Source organism: Azolla caroliniana, unplaced genomic scaffold (genome assembly GCF_043228905.1).
Source record: "Azolla caroliniana isolate FFs.n. ecotype wild unplaced genomic scaffold, voAzoCaro1.0.p SCAF_10, whole genome shotgun sequence".
Lineage (NCBI taxonomy): Eukaryota > Viridiplantae > Streptophyta > Polypodiopsida > Salviniales > Salviniaceae > Azolla > Azolla caroliniana.
In genome coordinates this window covers 21,670,048-21,693,492 of record NW_028230445.1, presented here as the reverse complement: position 1 = coordinate 21,693,492, position 23,445 = coordinate 21,670,048, and the positions used below count along the sequence as shown (strand labels likewise).

The following is a 23,445-nucleotide window of genomic DNA, read 5'->3' as shown; positions in this document are numbered from 1 at the left end:
AACACTCTAGAATATTCTAGATCATTCTAGAATGTAGAGTAATATAGAATATTCCTATGATATTAGATTTCATATTCTAAAAACTATACAGATAAGAATATTAATACAATGGTTAAGGATTTGACATGTGTACAACAAGTTTGTGGGTTCAAATCCTTTCGAGTCATAATGTGAGTGTCATGATCCTTTCGATGCATGATGTGAGTGTTATCATGACACTATCCCCTTTCTTCGACAACACGTCTCACGGGTCGTAGGGTTTGTATTAGGACCTGGTTTACAAGGATATTGGCGATGAAATTCAGTGACGAGTTCCGGAGCATTGGAAAGATTTGCTGCAGGTTCCCAAGTTCGATCATTGGGGGTATAGCCTAGCCAATCAACTAAGTAATATAACTTGTTGCGCACGATTTTAGAATCGAGAACGACAACAACTTCAAATTCGGGGCCGTCCAAGAACTTGACAAGTGGTGGGGATGTCGTAAGACGGCCCGGAATTGAACTTGTAGTATAAGGTTCCAAAAGGGATACATGAAACACCGGATGAAGATGCATGTGCGGAGGGAGGTCAAGACGAAATGCAATATCACTTATCTTACCAGTGATCATGTAAGGGCCAAAACGTTGGTAATCCAATTTACTGCAAGGTCGAGTGGTCTTGATGTTGTGTTGGAGAAGCAATACATGATCCCCAACACGAAACTTTTTTGAGGAGTCTAGACGATGACGATCGGCAAGCCTCTTGTGTGTAACTTGAGCATCATGCAAATCGTGGAGAATGGTAGCGTGAATTTCTTGGAGGCGACTAAGACGATCCTCGGCAGCAGGGTTGGTAGGAACGTCTGGATGCGCATGCATCGTCCACCGAGGATGACAACTCGTATTTGCGAAAAATGGGGAATATCATGTAGAAGAATGGGCTAAGTTGTTGTAAGCGAATTCCGCCAAGTGCAAAAAATCAACCCAATCAACTTGTTGATAGTTGATGAAACAACGAAGATATTGTTCCAACGTCTGGTTGGTACGCTCAGTTTGGCCATTTGTTTCGGGATGATAGCTCGAAGAAAGCTTAATTGAAATGTGGAGAAGTTTGAACATGTGCTTCCAAAACTTTGAGATGAATTGTGGACCACGATCACTAATAATATCATCCGGCAGACCATGATGTTTAAATACCTCACGCATAACGAGATCAACGGCCTCTTGACTAGTAATCGATTTTGTACATGGCAAGAAATGTGCCATTTTGGTAAATCGATCAACCATTGTGAGAATTGCATCAAAACCTTTTGAAACTGGGAGATCAGTAATGAAGTCCAAGGATATAGACTTCCAAGGAGTTTCTGGAATGGGAAGTGGTTGTACTAAGCCATATGATCGGTGACGAGGACTCTTTGATCGACAACATATATCACAACTCCAAACATACTCCTCAACAAAATGACGAAGGCGAGTCCACCAATAATGTTGAGAAATTAATTTTAGAGTCTTGCAAACTCCAAAATGACCAACCATTGGTGAGTCATGGTAATGTTGTAAAACTTGTAGTCGTGGGGGACCATCAGGAACATACAATAGATTTTGTCGAAATAGAAAACCACCATGCCAATAGAACTGACGATAGTCATTACGAGGATTTTTCGAGCAAGAAGCACGATCCGGGACGATATGATCCAAAACATCCTTGGCGAAATCATCAGTGGCCATATGATCTCGAATGGAATAAAGAAGAGTGGAATTTTCAAGAGTTGTTATGGCATTAACTACCATTAATCGTAATCGATTAGGACCCAAAAGAATTTGTTTTTGATGCTCAAATGCAGGTTCCCCTGGACGAAGTTCCATATAAGAGCACTAAGAAAGAGCATCTGCTTTGCCTTGCTGCATCCCAGGGCGATATATGATGATAAAGTCGAAGTGAGTCAAAAATTGCCCCCACCGGGCTTGTCGCCGACTCGAGACTTGAGCATTTTGGAAATAAGTTAGGTTCTTATGATCATTGTAGACAATGATCTGCTGAGAAGAACCTTCTAGAAAATGGCGCCATTGTTGAAACGAATCCACAATTACAAGAAGCTCTTTGTCATGGATCTCGTAGTTTATCTCTGCAGCTTCAAACTTTCGTGAATGAAAGGCGACATGGCGTAGCTGTCCATCATCTCCAGTCTACGAGAGGACACTCCCTAGTGCAAAATCGTATGCATCGGCTTCGAGGATGAAGCATTTTGTTGGGTTGACATGTGCTAAGATTGGTGCCGTTGTAAATTCTCGTTTTAAGCTTTTGAATGCCTCGGCTGCATCTGAACTCCATATAAATGGTTGATCTTTATGTGTGAGTTGAGTAAATGGAAGCACAACCTTGGAATAAGCTTTGATAAATTTTCGATAAAAATTTGCAAACCTAAGAAAACATTGCACATCACGCACTGAAAGGGGCATTTGCCACTCTAAATTTGCTTGTACCTTCATGGGGTCCATAGCAATACCATCTGATGATACAACATACCCCAAAAATTCCACTTGATTCTGGCCGAAACTACACTTTTCTAATTTTGCGTAGAGACCATATTCTCGGAGTCGACACAGTACCAGACGAACATGTTCGTTATGCTCCTCTTGGGTCTTCGAGTAGATTAAAATATCATCTAGGTAAACTATAGTGAAGATATCAAGAAAATCTTGAAAAATATCCTTCACCATATGTTGGAAAACAACAGGTGCATTCGTGAGACCGAATGACATCACAGTATACTCAAAATGTCCATAGGGAGTGCGAAAAGATGTCTTCCATTCATCCCTTCGGGTGAATCCGAACCAGATTATATGCGTCGCGAAGGTCCAACTTCGTGAAATATTTTGCACCATTGAGACGTTCCAAAAGATTCGGGATTAATGGTAGAGCATATCTATTCCGGATAGTCCCTTTGTTTAGCCCTCAATAATCCACGACCAACCGAAGAGTCCCATTCTTCTTCTTAATGAAGAAGATAGGTGCACCAACAGGGGATCTAGAATGCCGAATGAATCCGTTTGCCAGATTCTCATCAATATATTCCCACAAAGTCTCTAGCTCTATAGGGGAGAGATTATAAATTGGGCCCCATGGAGGTTCTTTCCTTGGTTGTAAGTCAATAGGGCAATTGTATGGCCGATGCTTCGACAATGTATTGGCCTTCATCTTATCAAAGACATCTGAAAACTCCTTGTATTTGTCTGGTAGTTTAATGTCCGCTTCACGTGAAGTGGATGATGGAGTTGCTACTATTGCGAAGACGAACATGGCCTCGTTCCCCCCTTCCTCCCGCAACTGTTGTAAAGAGATGGTCAATAAGTCTGGGGATCTATTATCACATATAGGAGAGAGGGATGCGGGGTTTGTGCTTTTTTTCCAAGTCTCCTCAATTGTTCTTTTCATCCAATCAATCTTCGGGTTATGGAGTTCAAACCAAGGGAGACTTAGAACTATTGGGTGTTCTGGACTACGAATAATGTTGAAAGAGATTATGCTTGCCAAATCACCAAGAACTATCCTAATTGGCTCAGACTCCTCGACTATATCTCCTGATGCTATGGGACGTCCATCAATGACTCCTAAGGCTACTGGGCTGGGAAGCTTATTCAAGAGGATGTTTTGTGACAAGGAAAATTCACGATCCATGAAACAAGAGGTGGTTCCAGAATCTAGGAGGGCAGAGGCTAGGACTCGATGACATGTAGATGTGTGATAAGCTCGACTTGTGCTTAAAAAACTCTACTCACTTGATTTGATGAAATGGAACCACGACTAGGAACTAACTCTACATAGCTGGGATGGTCCAACCAAATGGCTCCTATTTTGGCCGTACTTACTCGTTTAACACATCCTCTAATTGACTCAAGACATCGAATCTATTCTCATGGCATGGACTATGAGGCTTACTTATGTTATTAGAAGTAACAATAGAACTTGATGTAGGGTTTTCATGGGCACTTACTTGGTATACTTGACACCTAGGTTTATGTGGACAATTTACAACTATATGTCTTGGACTGCCACAATACAGGCAGAGGCGATGCGCTCGACGTCGTTGCTTCTCAGCATCTGATAATGGCCCACGACGTTGTGTTGACTTTATTTCCATCGGAGTTGGGCCATCCCTTGTAATGGGTCTAGAAACTTGTGGAGGCGTTGCGACTACGAAAGCGTAAGTCTGCTCAGGTTGGCGGGGTAGCATTTGTTGGCGCTCAGAACGTCGCTGAAATAGGTGATGATCACATCGCAAGGCTCGACTAATGGCTTCTGTAAGCGACTTCGGATCTTTAGGGAAAGTAAGAAAAAGATCTTTGACATCATTTCGCAAACCTTGATGGAATTGATCCATTAAGGCCGCCTCATCCCAAGGGATATCACAGGCCAAGAGTCAGAAATCGGTTGCGTAAGCCGACGCGGGACGATCTCCTTGTCGGAGCCTTCAAATCTTGTTTATCGTTGTCCTAGTGTTGTCGGTGTCTCCGAAACTAGCTTGAAACTCTTTAACAAATGCCTCGAAATCCTCCAGCAATGGTGATTTCTTCTCGAGAAGTGGTGCGAACCATGCTAACGCCGTACCGCATAACAAAGTTCCCACTAATCCCACATGAGCAACATTAGTTGGATACCGATTGGGATGTAACTGAATAACCAGACGAACTTGATTCAAAAAGCCTTGAAATAAAGACCTCGTACCATCAACCTTGGCGGTGAGGCTGATCTTTGGCTCTCTAGGGGAGTTCTGAGCCCCCAACGCTTGCTCTCGTAATGACAATATAGTCGCCTCAAGTTGATGAACCCGCTGTGATAACTCTTCATATTGTTGAGCTTTTTCGGCGCTCACGTGTTGTAGGTCTCCAAGTAGCCTTTGATTCTCATGCTCTAATGCCACAAATTTATTCGTGAGCATGTCAAGATAAGAAAGAACACACATGTATTCTTGTTTGCTCACAGACTCCATAGCTTACGAGGGGAGAGGAGAAGGAAGAAGAGAACTTGTTAGGATTTGTGGAAGATGAAGAGATGAATGGAGTAAATTGGTTCAAACTGTCAAGACAGAGAGAGAGAGAGAGAGAGAGAAAGAGAGAAAGAGAGAAAGAGAGATATGAGAAAGAGAATTATTATATTGAAGAGTAAAATGGATTACAGAGTAGGCTACAAAATGGCGTTGAACCAATTTAGGTTTGGGATGAGTGGTAGATCCCTATTTATAAGTAATAGAGAACACTCTAGAATATTCTAGGTTATCCTAGAATGTAGAGTAATCTAGAAGATCTCTAGAGTATTCTAGAAGGTTCTTGTGGTATAGAGCACTTTAGAATATTCTAGGTCATTCTAGAATGTAGAGTAATATAGAATATTCCTATGATATAAGATTTCATATTCTAAAAACTATACATATAAGAATATTAATACAATGGTAAATGATTTGACATGTGTACAACAAGGTCGTGGGTTCAAATCCTATTGAGTCGTAATGTGAGTGTCATGATCCTTTCGATGCATGATGTGAGTGTTATCATGACAATCTCATGCTTTACTTCGAGAAGACATATGATAGAGTACACGAGCCTTTTTTAGATAAAGTTATGGAGAGGTTGGGACTACCCTCAAAATGGAGATCAGCTGCGCTAGCCCTTTACAAAGGAAGTTTGAGTAGGGTGTTGGTGTTAGGGCATCGGGGCCCACCAATTCCATTATGCAGGTTTGTCAAGCAGGGGTGCATGTTAGCCCCCTACCTTTATTTATTTATTTCAAAGGCATTCTCTTTCTTTTTAAACAAACCAGATACAAGAATAAGGGGATTAGTTGTCCCACATGCGAGCAAGGAGCTGTTGGACTCAGTGTATGTAGATGACACTAATTTACAGCAAGCCGAAAGACGGATTGAGTTGTTTGGTAAAGCGTCAGGAGGGAAAATTAATTGGAACAAAAGCAAAGGATTCTGGGTAAGTCCAAACCCATGGCCTCTTTGGTGCCTTGATGCTGATTTTCAATGGGTCCCCAATGGAATGACTATTAAATATTTGGGTTTTTTGGTGGGAGTTGAGACACCTAAAAATCAACAGCTTGAGCAAGGGAAAGACAAAATTAGAAAAAAGCTTTGGTTATGGGCATCACTAAAGCATTCTTTTGCAGGTAGGATGGTTGTGGTAAACCACATTTTGTTAGCCACCATGTGGCACTCGGTGGCATGCTGGATGTTAGACAAAGCTTGCGTAAAAAACATTAAGGCAATGGTGAGAGGGTTCCTTTGTTCAGGTAGAGACCATGAGACAATGTCAGCTAAAGTGGAGTGGAGTTGTTTGATCAAGGCGAAAATCTAGGGTGGACTTGGGTTGGTGGATCCAGTTCACCAAAGTAAGGCTTTACTTGGTAAGCTACTGGTGCGAAGTCTACAACTTGGGCATGAATTGTGGAAGATGCTTCTTAGGGATAGAGCTGACCTCTGGTGTCCGAGGAACGACAACCCTTGGAAGGCAAAGATGTGGTGGTTGTTCAATCCAGGTCTAAAGTTGAAAGAACTGGCTAGCATGGAGGACAAGGTGGCCCACTATCGTGAGGATTTCCAACTATGGTGAGAAAACCGGATGGAATAGGCAAAGTCGTTCATGTGCATAATGTGCACATGTACATTAGGAAATGTATACAAAATAATAGGGATATTTATCCCACTTTGTAATGTTATTCCCTCCTTGGACTATAAAAAGGAGGGAGGGGTCTCTTGTGAAGCGGTTGCCCATTTTGAGTTAGGAGGGTATACCATTAGATATGAAGTATGGTAGTTTTCTCTTCTTCTTACTTTCTTTTAGTGTTTCATTTAGGTCTTATTCCTTCGTCGTTAGGTGGGTTGGGTTTCTCTTTTGAGTGGAGTCTTGTTAGTTTCATATACTAGGGTTTGATGTTTCCTTTATGTTGGGGTTGCGTGGTTTTGAGTTCGTGTGATTTGGAGGTTCCGGTTCTTCTCCTATCTCCGGCGCAAGACCCCACTCGGCGCGATGAGCCTGAGAGCTCCCCAACTGGCGGCTTGGTTGCGGACAACGGTTGTAATCTCTTACCTCTGGTTTGGCTCGTGATCGGTGTTGTATTTTGTTGACTTGTAAATACATATATGAAGGGTTGTGCAGATCTGTGTCTCTGTTGGTGTCAGTTTCGGGTGCGTTTCTTTCTTTCCGGCTTTTGTACATAAGACACGTGTGTTGAGTCGGTGTGCATGCATGTATTCTCTCCCTCTCTTTTGTTCGGTTGCTCCCAGCACGCATTCGGAATCGTCCCGGCTGACACCACAGCCGGTGCAGCCAGCTCCGGAGAAAGTATGCCTTCCGATATCCATCTCTTCTTGGTCTGTGACCCCGGCGGTCCCACCCGATCCGACACACTAGCGCAATTTTCCACGACACCGCGCCATAATGAGGGCCTGGTCAATTGTACGAGAAGGGTTGGTCTTAATGCAACTGAAAACGTTGGAGTAACAACTTTGACAACCGTTGTTTTGGAACCCCAGGATTAGAAGCGAATACCATATGATGCTTGGACAGGAAAAAATATTTGCCATGGGGGCGCAAGTTAGTGTACAATGTTAGTTCAGTAAGAGATTGGGATGTTTTCAGAATGAAGAGGAGCGAGGGTTAGACTAGTAGCAATATGTTTACTAGCAAGCTGTAAAAGGTGACCCAACTAATAAATAAAGTTGTTGATGGTCTAGATAGGTTGAATGAGGAAGAGGGGTTTGGTTTGGGTGGTTTGTAGGTGAGGGTGATGCAGAAATTATCCGTGGGAGATGCCCATCTAATGAGTATCGTTTGTGGGGAAACCTAGGTGCTTTGTCCGACAATGACCGATGGTTGGCAGTGCGGGTGGCAGTGTTGGAAGGTAAGAATTGGCAGGTGAATCCGGGTCAGGGAAGTTGGATAATGATCGTAAACTATGGCTATTTGACAACAAGACCCTACGTGGTTTGGAGTGGGATCCACTAGAGGTATGGTGGTAGAAACCAAGAACGAACAAATTGGAAGGGTTTTTTTAGTACAGTACTAAGCTAGGAAGGCAAATCATTGGCTCCAAATCATTCGCTTATGCTTAGACTCGCAATAGTTGGAGGGATAAAGGCATATCAAATGACTTGTTGAAGTTGTTTTGGAGGAGACTATGGGCATTGGATATGCCAAAAAAAATAAAGGTTTGGTTTTGGCTTCTTAGCCTTAAGGCGATACTTGTAGGGGAGTGGACGAGGTGTCGTGGTGGAGAGGTTGGTTGTAAATTATGTGGACACTTTTTGGAATCGATACCTCATTGTTTTTGGAATTGTGCAGAGGCGATCAACATTTGGGGTAGAAGTCTCAGGATAGTGGTAGCATGCGTGTGAATGGGAGAGTCACATGGGGGTCCTTACAGGGTTTGAAGTTAATAAGGGAAGGCTAAGCGGAACAGTTAAACCCACAAACTTCGGTTTTTTTGGAGATATGGATGTTGGTGGCGTGCTTATCGGCCTGGCACATTTGGACCAGGCGCTGTATGTTTGTTTTTGAGTAACGAAAGCTCCTACGCGGTGAGGTGTTGCTAAACATTTGGTTCGAGCCGGTATCTTGGCTGGGCAGACGATACAACTCGATTCAAGGGGATACAGATAAAGCCGAAAGGGCTCGGTCAAAGTTTTTGTTGAAATGGGGTGGTTCTCCTATGATGGTCAAATCATCGTCAGGGCCTAAATGGAACTACCAAGCACCCAGATGGCTGTTTCCGTCAATGGTTTCCATTAGCGGGTAGGAGATTTAAATATGTATAGTTGTGGTACAAGTAAGTTGTGATACTTTTGTTGTAAATGAGGCGGTGGGGATTATGATTAGTTTTGTGGGGAGAAGTGTGAGTAGTTTTGCTGAATATGGCTGAACTTTGATGTACTTCATTTGCTAACTAATGTGAGTAGTGTTTTTTTGGGAAAAAAAAGCGGGTCGATAATCTTGAACAATGGTTTTATGATTTACTTTTTGGTTAAGCCAAACTAATGCCAATTGTTACATGTCAAATCACATCAATCTATAGACAATGATGGCATATATTACTTTAACGTGCAATGACTTGTTCAATTTAGACAATAACATATACATATCTCAACAATATTGGTTATCCTAATTGATTGTCGGGACTCGGAAGTGCATTATAGTGTTGTATTCCTACCCTATAGTGTATGATATAAAGTGCACACGATCTTAAAATTACATGGACATTAGCACAACACCTAAAAGATAAGGTGCACTTCTTTTTAAATTGAACACACACTCGTGAGTCGTGCATAAGATAAAAAGAGACAACTTAAAACAGCACTGCGCAACCAGTACATACTAAATATTAGGGATTCTTCCAAATATAGTCATAGTATATTACAGAACAACCCCCAGCAGTTTAGAAAATATCAACCGGGTATCCTTTGTAACGGAATTAATGCATTTTGTTTTTACATAGAGTTCAGAGACAAGTAAAGATGAACTAACACGAAAGCCTCTGAACGTAAGTCAGTGAGCACGCGTTAACCATTAAACGCATAATTTGCACAACCTATTTGCACTCTAATGATTTTGGACAATGCTTAACAATCAACTAATTACTTCAAATATCTACCAGAAATTAAGAAAATCAGCATGACAAATTAATGCTATGGGAATCAACATGACAACAGTGAAGCAAGAACAATACCTCCTAGGATGTTTGTTGATGCAAATGATTAATATGATCATCAGGGTGCTTATGGGAACAACTGTCAATATGATTATCATCTGTAAAAACAATCACCACGAGAAATAGCTGAAATATCATGATATTTAGCAAATCATCAATGTGATACCCACGGTGCTTAAACAGTAATCAAGATCTAATGATTGCACATATGTAATAACTATAATAACAGTATGCATAGGAAATGATGGAGAGCATGTCAGCAACAAGGGATGTGAACCTAGCCGCAGATGATAGACTATCAGTTAGGGAGGGTTCATAATTAGCAGCATCTGCATTTTGGTTAACCAATCAATCAATATAGTCAGATATAATCTCACAGTTTTATTGAATCCTACTTTGATGAAAAAATAGGTTAGATACTTGGTAGTAAATTAACGGTGGGTGTTAGGTTGTGAGAGAAGGAAGTAATTAGAAATAGCACTAAGGTGTCCTGTAAATGTGTAAAGAATGCCTATCCTATTATATATAATGTTCTTATAATATACTGTGTAATGGGAGTTAATGATCTTGGAAGAGAGAAGTTATGCTTGCGAGATCCAGGTCAGGGATGTTGGTCCAGAGGAGAGGATCACCTTCATTTCCAGGATATATATCCTCTTTCATCATCACGTTGTCCACACCATGATTACCTTCACTAGTGACATTACTCGACTTTTGAGATGGTGATCCAGAGTCTTTATGGCCACCTTTGTCATTGTCATGAACTGGATATAGCAGTAAATTTGCTAAGGGCTCATCGTGAGCAGCATTGATATGTCTAGTCTCTTGCTGATAGTCTTTATGGCTCCTGTCTTCATCAACTAGACATGGCAGTAGAGTCCAAGGTTCATCATGCACATGTCCAATCTCTTCCTGTAATATATCATCACAGCTTCCTTCTTTATGTAGAAGTGGATGCAGGGAGGGACTACAGAATTGGCTGACATCTCCATACGGAAGCAAATGCCATGGTTGATCATTTGCGCATCCAAGATCTTGTTGAATATTATGATCACCAGATCCATCTTTGCTGTGCGTAGGTAGCCGTTGCAATGATTGGTTATAATATCTATCCCCATCTGGATTATGAAGCAAATGCCCTATCTCATCCTGCACATGTTCGATTTCTTGTTTCATGTATGTTCCTTCTTCTCCATGTAGAAATGAATGGAAGGACGCTCCAAGCTCTTGAGACAACTCCTCAGTAATAATCCTTTGCATTTTCGTGTGACAAGCTTCATCCATGTGCAAACAATTCATCTCCTGTTGCATGCCAGTTCTTTCTTGCCAATTCTGAAACGGATATTGCACTAGTTGATAATAAGATCGGGCAAAAATATTTTGTTCAAAGCTCATTGCAAGCTCTGTCGACAATTCTGCATGATCAATAGTAATACATTGTTCTTTTGACTGATGAGGTTTATTGGTATGCAAGCAATTGAATGTCTCTTGTTGCATATGAGCTTTTTCTTCACTATGTTGAAATGGATGTCGTACAGGTTGATAACAAGATTGGCCAAAAATATCTTGTTCAGAGCACTTTGGGATCCCCTGTGATGATTCCTCATGATGAATATTCATGCATTGCCCTTTTAAGTTAAGAGGTTCATCAATATGCAAATAATTGATGCCTTGTTGCATGTCACAGCTTCCATCTTCAATAGTGTGTGGGAATGGATGAACATGACTGCGATAGTTAAGTCTTCCAATGTTTTCTTCAAAGCACAATCCTGGACACAATTCTGGAGCAATAGATTGCTCTTTCAAGTAATGAGATTCATCAATTTGCACACATCTCGTTTCTTGTTTCAGATCAGTTCTAGTTTCTTCTCTACGTAGAAATGGATAGCGCACAAATTTATAATAACATCTTCCAGCATCTTGATCAAAGGATCTCACTGGATGCTCTGGAGATGGCTCCTCATCATTGCTAACACACTTCTCTTTCAAATTGTGAGGTTCATCAGTATGCGGGTATCCGACTTCTTGGTGCACATTATCATATTCATCTTCCCTATGTAAAGGTAGATGATGACGATATCTCTGAAAATCTGGATAATAATATTGGTGCAAATTCCCGATCTTATCATGAGGAAATCTCATTTCTTCTTGCATATAAGTCCCTTCTAGTTTTTCAGGATGTATATCCTGATCATAACATTTGCCAACATCTCGGTCAAAGCACATTGCGACCTGTGGATCACACGACTCCTCATCATGATCAGTAGGTATACATTGCTCTTTCAAGTGACAAGAAAGCTCTATGTCAGATGTAGATACAACATCATCTCGTTTCTTTGTCTCTGGGTTGCTGATCATGCTTTGGCTCTTTCTTTTCATCTTGATAGGCTTGGAGATTATATTATTTGATTTACGTGAGGAAGACAATATCTTCTGTTTACACCGGTAGCTATTATAGGTGAAATAGTAAGCTTTCTTCTTAGCATTACCACTACTAATAGCGGACGCATTAGACGGAGCCACATAATCGAAAGAGCATGTTGGACTCTTGCAAACATAGCGTGCTTGCAAGGTGCGAGATTTGTTCTTGTTATTGAAGTACCGAAAATGTACATGTTCTGAGCTGTGGCATGATGGACATGGTGGCTTCAAGTTCCTGAAGTGCTTGAGAACTGGCTGTCTTATGTATGGAGGAAGTTGCGGTAAACTATAAGGAAGCTTCCCTGTCAGCAATATCTCGTCCACAAGTAATGGACTATCTTCTTCTGTTATACTATCTGCAACCATGGTTCATTCGCATCCAGCAAAGCTACAACATAGACAAAGTTAGAGTTAGATCCATCATTATCACCATCAGATAGAAATCTAAGTATATAAACAAGGAGGAGACAACATAATCTAGAAAATATTGGAGTTTTAAACCTTACTGCTGAAAGAAAAATGAATATAAACAAGGACGAGAGGAAGTGGCCGAAGTTGTAGTTAGAAACGAGGATGAGAAAGCATAGACAAAGTTTTAATTAGAAAAGTCCCAAAGTAAGAAAGCTAAGTATAACCAAGGATGAGACAAGAACACAGCCAGACAAAGTTGTCGTTAGAAGCCATTAGAAAGAAAGAAAGCAATTGGAGTATTATAACATCCTAAGGAGCCAATAGAAACGATGTTCGAGTTTATATGACATCATCATCACCATCACCATCACCACTAGAAGAAAAGAAAGAAATCTGAGAGCAAGAAAGGAGAAAATTGTCGTTATGAACATCTGAAATAACATAAAATTTGAAGTTTAAGGAGGAGACTCGATAGATAAAGTTGGAGCTAGATCCAGTGGTGGTGGTGGTCATTATCATTATAGTCATCCGAAAGATAGAAAACAATTGCAGTACAACGAAGATGAATGAGGAGAAATATGATGAAGGAAGATTCGTATTCCCTATAATTGTGAATAAGGTCATCAGATTCTAAGAAGACAAACCTTTGTCTTGCCTTTCTTCCTCCCTCTCAAGGAGCCGTTCTCTCTGCTACATTAACTCTGTCGCCATCCTCATCCTCATCCTCATCCTCATCACCATCATTACCTACAAGATAATTAAACAGAACATTGACGCATTTCATCATCATCATAGCCATCATCGATAAGATAAGTAGAAACATGAACACACAGTCTGTCATCACCATCGTCACCTACATGATAAGTAGACACAACGCACAGGCATGCCATCATAACCTACAAGGTAAGTAAGCACAATATACAATCATGTCATGATCAACATAGAAAGAAATTTCAGTATAACAAAGACGAAGGAGGAGAAATATGACAAAGGAAGATTCATATTCCCTATAATCATGAATAAGATCATCAGATTCTAAGAAGACAAAGCTTTGCCTTGCCTTTGTTTCTCCCTCTCAAGGAACCGTTCTCTCTGCTACATCAACACTTGCCGCCATGGTCGTGTCACCATCCTCATACTCATCACTATCATTACCTACAAGATAATTAAACACAACATTGAGGCATGCCATCATCATCATCATCACCATCATCAATAAGATAAGTAAACACATGAACACACAGTCATGTCATCACCATCATCACCTACATGATAAGTAGACACAGGCATGCCACATCACCTACAAGATAAGTAAACACAATAGACAACCATTCCATCATCAAGATAACTGAACAACACACATCCACGCGGACCACGCTATCATGAGCGTCAGCATTCAAATCAGTGGTTCAACGTAATTACGCAAATGGTTTCCCGGAGAAATTCTCGAGAGGAGGAAGGAGGAGGAGACATGGATACATTACAATTCACCTGAGACATGGATTGATTGGTCTTGCTGATGATCAGCATCAGAAGAATCAGGAGGAGAAGAACGGAAGAGTAGGGCAAGCATATAATATATTCACACACACACACACACACACACACACACACACACACACATATATATATATATATATGTAGCTTTACCACCTTCTCTAAATTTAGTGTAGAGGAATAGTTTACCATATCTGATCGCAAACTTAGCTTTTTTTTCCCGTCGTTTTTTATCCTTAGCCCTAGAGGTAAACCATGTTTTCTTTTCCTTCGTTTTTTCTTTTAACCCTATAGACTCTAGAGGACATTTAATACCGAAAACGACTTATACATACTTTGAGAGTTATGAAATAGATGTAGTTTACTTTTTCAAAATCACTCTAACATAATCTGATTAGAGCCAATATTAGCTCCTATCATCATTTGTCGACCTTTCATTAATTGTAGAATGAAACCTAAACTGCAAAATGTTGGTATGCCATATACGTGATGAAACTAGTTCAACAGTCGTGACGTGTATGTAGGTATCCTTGCAATTACAAGTGTTGATGTGTCACTTTGCAAATAAGACATTTGACTATTGTAATTATAGTTCGATGGGATGCGGATATGTAGTTAATGTTTTTACAATGACAATTCCATTCAACAAATTGTTGTTTAGTACTTGGGGTTGTATTAATGTCACTTTGTTCCGCTATAGAGATTATTATTTAGCTAGGTCTAGCCTACGATGGAATATAGTAGGAATTCACGCAATGATACAAGTACGAAGCCAACCTTTCAATACACATATCGCTTTGTTTCATCATCCCAACTCTCTAGCACCAACTCTATGCTCCATTTGTTTTCTTGGGTCACAAAGAGTTTTTTCGTATTGTCATGTGGTTTTAATCTACATATATGTATTGCACTAGTTTCACGAGGGTATTTTGGGAGTTTCAAAAAAACCACCAAGGGCATTTTAGTGAATTTCTAAAGAGAGAGAGAGAGAGAGAGAGAGAGATATTATAGATAGATAGATAGATTATATTATCGTCTTCGGAGGTCAAATATGACCAAAAATATTACATTTCACGTGTGAAAGAGAGAGAGAGAGAGAGAGAGAGAGAGAGAGAGAGAGAGAGCTAGAATCATCATTAACATCTCATGTCTTGAGTTTTACCGGAAAGCAGGATGAAGTCCTTGTCGACGCAGCGCAATAAATCAAATGGAAATGCAGCTGCCTTGCACATATTATGGAAGGATTTCTTCAAGGATCCTTGTCTGTGGTACCATAATCATAGCACCAAGGTAAGTGATGAATTGATTATGGTTATGTTACATGTATATGTGTGTTGATATCTGTAATGTATATGTACTACTTCTTCTAATGTGTATGCATGCTGGTTTCTTTGAATATAAAACCAATGTCCTGAGGCATGGCTAGTTTAGACATGGTTATCTTGAAAAGTGTTCTTTTTCCTCACAGGAAGACTTATTGCCTATTACAGAAATGCTTAAGCTCACCAGATTTCACACGTAAAACCACAAATGAGTGTTTGTGGGCTCATGGATGTTTCAATCCCTCTTGGATTAATGAAGAGTTCAGGCGAAGGGTGAATGTCCTATCGAAGAATGTTCTTGAGAGAGTGGAAAATGATGAGGCTAATACTAAGAAGGAATACTTCACTCTCACAGCATTATTAAAAGTTTGTGCAAAAGAGAGAGATCTTTACACTGGCATTAGACTACATACTGATATTCAAAAAAAGAGGTTACTTGGAAAATATCCTTATCTAGGAAGCTCTCTCATCAAGATGTATGCTAGATGTGGGATGCTTGACAAAGCGCAAAGAGTTCATGAAGAGCTTCATGTTCGGGATATAGTGTCTTGGTCAGCACTCATTACTGGTTACACACATCAAGGGAAAGTTCATGAAGCACTAAACACTTTGGAACAGATGCAAAGTGAAGGTCTCTCTCCGAATGCATTTACTCTTGCGTCTGTCTTGAAGGCTTGTGGAAGCATGAGAGCTTTATGCAAAGGCAAAGAAATTCATGAAGTAATCATGATTATGGGCTTGTTGGAGAAGGATATTGTTCTGGGAACTGCCTTAGTAGACATGTATGCCAAATGTGGTTTGCTTACAAAAGCACATGATGTACTGGAGGAGCTTCCAATTCGGAATGTTATCTCTTGGTCTGCATTAATTTCAGGATATTGCGAACAAAAGCAAGCTCATCAAGCATTAAATTGTTTTTATCAAATGCAAAATGAGGGTCTCCCTCCAAATGCCACCACGTTTGTTTCCATTTTGCAAGCTTGTGGTACTGTTGGGATAGTAAATGAGGGAAAACATATACATGAAGAAATTGTGTCTAGTGGGTTGTTGGAGAAACATATTCTGCTTGGTAATGCTTTGGTGGATATGTATGCCAAATTTGGTATGCTTGTGAAATCACTAGAAGTGCTCAAATCACTTCTTGTTCGAAATGTTATCTCTTGGAATGCATTAATTGCAGGGTATGCCCAACAAGGTCGATGCAACGAAGCAAAAAATAGTTTTCAGCAGATGCAAAGTGAAGGCATCTCCCCAGATGCAGCCACCTACACTTGCATTTTGAAGGTATGTGGAAGTGCAGGGGATATAGAACAAGGCAATCAAATTCATGATGAGATTGTGGGTAGGGGTTTGTTGGTGAAGGATATTGTGCTTGGAAATGCATTGGTAGATATGTATGCCAAATGTGGTATGCTAAATAAGGCACAACATATGTTCGAAGAGCTACCTCATCGTGATATAATCTCTTGGAATGCACTGATTTCAGGTTATGTACAACATGGACAATGGTACAAAGCACTGAATTCTTTCGACCAGATGCAAACCGAGGGGATCTCTCCAAATGCTGTCACATACATTTGCATCTTGAAAGCGTGTAGTAGCAATGGAGCTATAGACAAGGGTAACCAAATTCACGATGAGGTTGTGAATAGGGGTTTACTAGAGAGAGATATTGGGCTTGGCACTGCTTTGGTAGATTTGTATGCTAAATGCGGTGCACTTTCGAAAGCACAACACGTGCTTGAAGAGCTTCCGATTCGGAATTTAGTCTCTTGGTGTGCACTAATGGCAGGGTATGTACAACATGGTCAGGGTTGTAAAGCACTTAACTGTTTTGAAAGGATGCAAAGAGAGGGTCTCTCTCCAAACGACGTTGTATTCCTATGTGCTTTGAATGCATGTGGCCACTCTGGGCTATTCAATGAGGCTCAAATGCTTTTCGAAGATATGATTGACAAATATGGTATTACCCCAAGTTTAGAGCACTATACTGGCTTGATGGTTGTTTTTGGATTTGCTGGGCATTTTGACAATATGATGTCTATGACTAAGGTAATGCCATCTTCTAATTGCCTTGGAATTTGGCTTGCAATACTCGATGCTTGTAGAAAATGGGGAAATTCGATGCTTGGGAGTTTGGCTTTTGATCAAGCTCTACTGATAGATCCTAGTTATGCTATAGCGTAGTATTATTGGATGAAGAAAATGGTTGAAACTATACCGTACAGTATTTTGCTTAAATGAGGAGACCAGACTATCAGTTTGATAAGTGGAAGTGTCCACTCATTTTAATTGATAACAAAAGCATTTTCAAAGTAAGGAAATTTCAGAGCTTATCTTGGAACACTTCAACTTGAGGGGGTTGACTCCCTAATCACAGCTTTCAACTTATGTGTATATACATACAAATGTATCGCTAAAAAAAAAGTGTATAAGATATGTATATACATACATACATATATCTTCTTTCTACAATGTCTCTAGAAACAGGATCTCATATGGAGTCTTTAGATTAGTAAGAAATGAAGGTGCTCAATCAAACACAAAATATTTCCTTGCAATTGTGTCATAGAACACACCCTTTGTCATTTTTGTCCCCATCAACGTTATTTGCTCCATTACCTCAACAAATGATCCCTAGATAGAGAGAAATTTCAAATTATACTAAATAATCTTAGACATTTGAATCTCATTCAAGCCCTCAACAAAAGATCATGATTATCAAGTAATTAAAACTTTGAATTTCTCCAAGAAATGGATGAAAAAGGCATCCATCTCTTATGAAAACAGTGTGGGATATATATATATATGATTCCACATCGTATTAAAAATTATATGCACTAAAATCAAGCTTTGAATCACAATTAAAGAGTACTTTTCTCTATATGTGTCATGTGTTTGAAGATTTATATTTGGCTTCCCTTCATTATCATTAGGACAATTAGGCATTTAATTGAATTCCATCAAAGGAATCTCTTCCATGCATGTATTTTTGTAAGAATCTAGGCGTCAAACGCATCATTAGTAATAAAATATGTATTTTAATTGCTTAACAATTAACAATGAAATATACTCCTTAAATGGTTAATAGTGAATTATCAACCCTTTCTTAGGTTAAAGCAATGCTATTCTTTTCAAGCTTTGGGTTGTGAAATATTATTTTCATCAAACCATATTTTGGGCAGCAAATTTTTTAGTGCGCATCATGATCCTCAAAGTAAATTTGGAAGGTTTTTATAAGGACACCACTTAGAACCCCACCATCGTAAGGCTTCAGAAATGCAAAATCCAAGTTTTTCAAGGTTCATGGATGTCTCGTGAACCGTTTAGCCTTGTGCAAATGCAAGCAAGCTGAGCGCATATGATTATTTAAGATTTGCATATGTGAAACGTTATGTGTGCCAAAATTGAATGGCACCTTTCAAAAATTCACGAAAATATATAACCTTCATCAAATTTGAAGTGTTATGAGGGAGCCAGGAACCATGTGCTAAGCTTCTGTCAAGTTTCATCTAAGATTAAGTGAATGGCAGCAGGGATAGATCAGGTATGGCAGGGAAACATTGCCTTGTTTCTTCTTGCCTTCAATAAACCCTATCCAAATGGGCACATATCAAGTAGATAATCAGAAGACATGCCAGTTCGAAAGAAGTCTGGAAAGAATGAATATTCTATGGAAAGATTACTTTAGAGATTCCATCTCTATACACAGATCGAGATACGCATCCTTGTCTTTTGATAGTCCCTCTTGGGTCCTTGAAGAACTGTTTAGAAGAGAAGCTTTGAAACCAGAAAATGGATACCTAAAGCAAAAGCAAAAGCAGATCAGAAACCAAACACATGGAGGAGATGTTTTGATTGTAGCTTTACTGAAGGATTGTATCAAGAAGAAGGATATATTTAGAGGCATTAAAATACATGCCGATGTTGCGAAGAAAGGGTTGTTTGCAAAGAGCCCTTATGTAGCTAGTATGTTGATTAGTATGTATACCAAATGTGGCATGCTTTCAAAAGCACAACAAGTGTTAGAAGAGATTCCAATTCGGGATGTGGTAACTTGGTCGGCATTGATTGCTGGATATGCCCAACAAGGTCAGGGTATGGAAGCAATGGATTGCTTCGAATGCATGCAAAATGAAGGTATCTCTCCGAATGCTGTTACTTTTTCCTCCATCTTAAAGGCTTGTGGTATCTTAGGGGATTTAAGAAAAGGTAAAGACATACATGATGAGATTTTGAGGATGGGATTTCTCCGGAATGATGTTGTGCTTGGTAATGCTTTGGTGGATATGTATGTCAAATGTAATTTGATTGATAAAGCACAAGAAGTACTGGAAGGACTAACTGTACGAAATGTGGTCACTTGGTCGACTCTAATTGCGGGTTATGTCCAATGGGGACGAAGTCGTGAAGCACTCAACTGTTTTGAACGAATGCAAGGAGAAGGTCTCTCTCCAAATTCAGTCACTTACATTTGCATCTTGAAGGCTTGTGGCAATATAGGGGACATAGGAAAGGGCAAACAAATTCATGATGAAATCATGAGGATGGGCTTATTGTGGAAAGACATAATGCTTGGCACTGCTTTGGCGGATATGTATGTCAAATGTGGTCTAAGTGCCAAGGCACAAGAGATCCTTGAAGAACTGCCAATTCGGGATGTTGTCTCTTGGTCCGTACTAATTTCAGGGTATGGTCAGGAGGGGCATTACCAAGAAGCACTAAAGTGTTTTGAATATATGCAAAGTGAGGGTCTCTTTCCTAATCCTGTCACCTTCATTGGTATCTTGAAGGCCTGTTGCTCAACAGGGAGTATAGAAAAGGGAAAACAAATTCATGAGGAGATTGTGAACCGATGTTTTCTACATAAAGATATCGCACTTGGCAATGCTTTAGTGGACATGTATTCTAAATGTAATCAGCTAGCAAAAGCACAACAAGTGCTCGAAGAGCTTCCTGCTCGAGATGTTATCTCATGGAATTCATTGATTGCAGGATATGCCCAACATGGAAAATGCAATGAAGCATTGACTTGTCTTGAACTAATGCAAGGCGAGGGCACATATCCAAATGAGGTCACCTTTGTTTGCATCTTAAATGCATGTGGTAGCATGGAAGATATAGATAAAGGTAAATTAATCCATGAAAATATTGTATGTCGAGGATTTCCTGGAAATGATATAGCACTAGGCAATGCCTTGGTGACTATGCATGCCAAATGCGGAATGCTTGTTAAAGCAAAGGAAGTGCTTGAAGAACTTCCTGTTCGAGATGTGGTATCTTGGAATGCATTGATTGCAGGGTATGCCCAACAGGGGAGAGATCATGATGCATTGAATTGTTTTGAACAGATGCAAAACCATGGCCTTTCTCCAGATGCAATCACCTTCATTGGCATCTTGAAGGCCTGTGGCAGCACAGGAGCTGTACGAAAAGGCAAACAAATTCACATGGAGATTGTAAATAGGGGTTTGTTGGAGATGGATATTGTGCTTGCCAATGCTTTGATGGATATGTATGCAAGATGTGGATTCCTTACTAATGCGCGTCGCTTGCTAGAAGAGCTTCCTGTTCGTGATGCCATCGCATGGAATACACTAATAACTGGCTATGTGCAAGAAGGGCAAAGTCATGAAGCACTAAACTGTTTTGAAAACATGCAAAGTGAGGGCGTCTATCCTACTGTGGCTACGTTTGTTTGTTGCTTGAAAGCATGTGGCAGCATAGGAGCCATAGACGAGAGCAAAAAAATTCATGAAGCTATTTTGAATAGGGGTATGCTGAAGAGAGATATTATGCTTAGCAATGCTTTGGTTGATATGTATGCCAAATGTGGTATGCTTGAAAAAGCGCTGGATGTGCTTGAAGAGCTACCTTTTCGAAATGTTGTCTCTTGGAATGTCCTAATTGCAGGATATGCTCTACAGGGACAAGGCCACAAAGCACTTAGCTGCTTTGATAGATTGCTACATGATGGAATCTCACCTGATGAGGTCACATTTGTTTGTGTTTTGAGTGCTTGTAAACGTGCAGGCCTGTTGTCTGTGGCTCAAGTTATTTTCAGGGATATGACAATAAAGTATGGCATTACTCCAAAGTTGGAGCATCATTGCCACATTCTGATGCTTTTGGCATCTGCAGGGCATTTAGATAAGGCAATGTCAATGATTAATATGATGCCACATTCTGATTATCCTGCAGTTTGGCTTACAATATTGAGTGCTTGTAGAAAGTGGGGAAATATGACACTTGGGAGATTGGTTTTTGATCAAGCGGTACAATTGGATGATCGTTGTGGTGCAGCTTATGCCTTGATGGTTGGCATTATTGCCGAGGCAGGTTTACGAGAGGATGCCGTGAAGATTGAAGCCATGAGATTGTAAAAATATGGTCCTGCTTTAAATGAGTGAGATATTGTATGATGAATGCTACTTTGTTGAGTATTAAATGAATTTAATGAGTGATATGCTCATGGATCGGAAAAACAACATTAGACAGATGTACGAGGCAAAGAAGGATGTGCCATTCAGGGGAAATTAAGCATGACTATGAATAACATGCTTGCTGCATCAATCATATATGTATGATGAATGCTACTTTGTTGAGTATTAAATGAATTTAATGAGTGATATGCTCATGGATCGGAAAAACAACATTAGACAGATGTACGAGGCAAAGAAGGATGTGCCATTCAGGGGAAATTAAGCATGACTATGAATAACATGCTTGCTGCATCAATCATATATGTATGATGAATGCTACTTTGTTGAGTATTAAATGAATTTAATGAGTGATATGCTCATGGATCGGAAAAACAACATTAGACAGATGTACGAGGCAAAGAAGGATGTGCCATTCAGGGGAAATTAAGCATGACTATGAATAACATGCTTGCTGCATCAATCATATATGTATGCTAAAGGTGGTGTCAGTGTGTTTGCGAAAACACTAGAAGTATATATACATTTATATTGGCTTAAATTCAAGCATATGATTGCATGTATGATATGTGGTGTTCGTAGCACAGGCGTTTACTGGATGCATGATGCTTACACCTCATTTAGGCGTTGCTACTTTGATATTGGTAAAACCGTGCCAGATAAGGCATGGGTGAATACCCGTGTGTTTATGATTGGGTAATGTCCCACAAACACAATCTTAGCTATTCTCAAGCCTGGGTAAACGTCATCGGGACTCTTGAGTAAGCTACTCATTGACGGGTATCTTGGGGACGTTCCTGAAGACCATCAAACAAGAACCCGTTTCTCAGCTCGAATTGTACCATGGACCCCAATACCTAAGGTACTCAACACATGCCCCACGTGTGCACGCATGCGCGCACTCTCTCTCTCTCTCTCTCTCTCTCTCTCTTAGGAAGCCACCCAAACCATCACACTAATCTTTCTGTAACCCTCTCCAACACACCATCACCACTTTCACCCTCGACAACATTGCCCCCACAGACCATCATCCACTTAACCCAAGAACTAGCAAAAACTTTTAGTCAACGCGTCACCATAGACTACCATCTAGACCCAGCCACACACCTACACCTCAGTAACCCTCATGTCCCAACTATCGCTTGGTGTCACATTAAAGAGAACATCTAGAAGGTGAGCTCATATGTGTATGCCTTATTCACACATTGAGACTTGGTGCTTCAAAGTATGATTATCCCTTCTTAGGAAGGTGACACACATTAAGAAAACTTGGGTACTCACGTTCCATTGGTCAATACTGGCCTCTCTATGGATGGATAAAAATATAAATCAATCTACTATATTCGTTGCCTGCTGTCAATAGTTTTCTATACTAACACCATCAAGGTGATAGTTTCTTGGGAACATTCACCAAATCAGTTGGTAAGATGAGGGATATAAAGAGATGTTGTAAGAAATTGAATTACTACATGGAAAAGTGCCTTAATAATTCAAGCTTCCAAAATGAATCATATGCGCTAACTAATATTTGGAGCTCTTTTTATGTTCCTTATGCATATGAAGATGTTATTCCATTGAATGTCTTTGAAAAGTTTTTTATTGGAGATAACATTTCTGGGAATCATACAATCAAGCTTTTGAGATATTTGGATACGTAAATGGCAACGCT

The 23,445-nt window shown here is 40.0% G+C and overlaps 1 protein-coding gene across 1 annotated transcript; it reads left to right on the top strand.

Moving 5' to 3' along the window:
• The first annotated feature begins 15,114 nt into the window (after positions 1 to 15,114).
• Positions 15,115 to 23,350, top strand: LOC147859593 (pentatricopeptide repeat-containing protein At2g39620-like). The gene is made up of 3 exons (XM_087325610.1): positions 15,115 to 15,304; positions 15,505 to 17,191; positions 19,477 to 23,350. The coding sequence occupies exons 1-3, from the start codon at positions 15,188 to 15,190 to the stop codon at positions 21,717 to 21,719; spliced, it is 4,047 nt and encodes a 1,348-aa protein (XP_087181736.1). The 5' UTR covers positions 15,115 to 15,187; the 3' UTR covers positions 21,720 to 23,350.
• Positions 23,351 to 23,445: the final 95 nt, after the last annotated feature.

Excerpts from the sequence above, each read along its gene's own strand:
- LOC147859593 (XM_087325610.1), top strand. The coding sequence starts at position 15,188 with ATGAAGTCCTTGTCGACGCAGCGCAATAAATCAAATGGAAATGCAGCT. Across the intron at positions 15,305-15,504 it reads ACCATAATCATAGCACCAAG|AAATGCTTAAGCTCACCAGA; the intron begins GTAAGTGATGAA and ends TGCCTATTACAG. Across the intron at positions 17,192-19,476 it reads TGAAAGGATGCAAAGAGAGG|GTATCTCTCCGAATGCTGTT; the intron begins GTCTCTCTCCAA and ends TGCAAAATGAAG.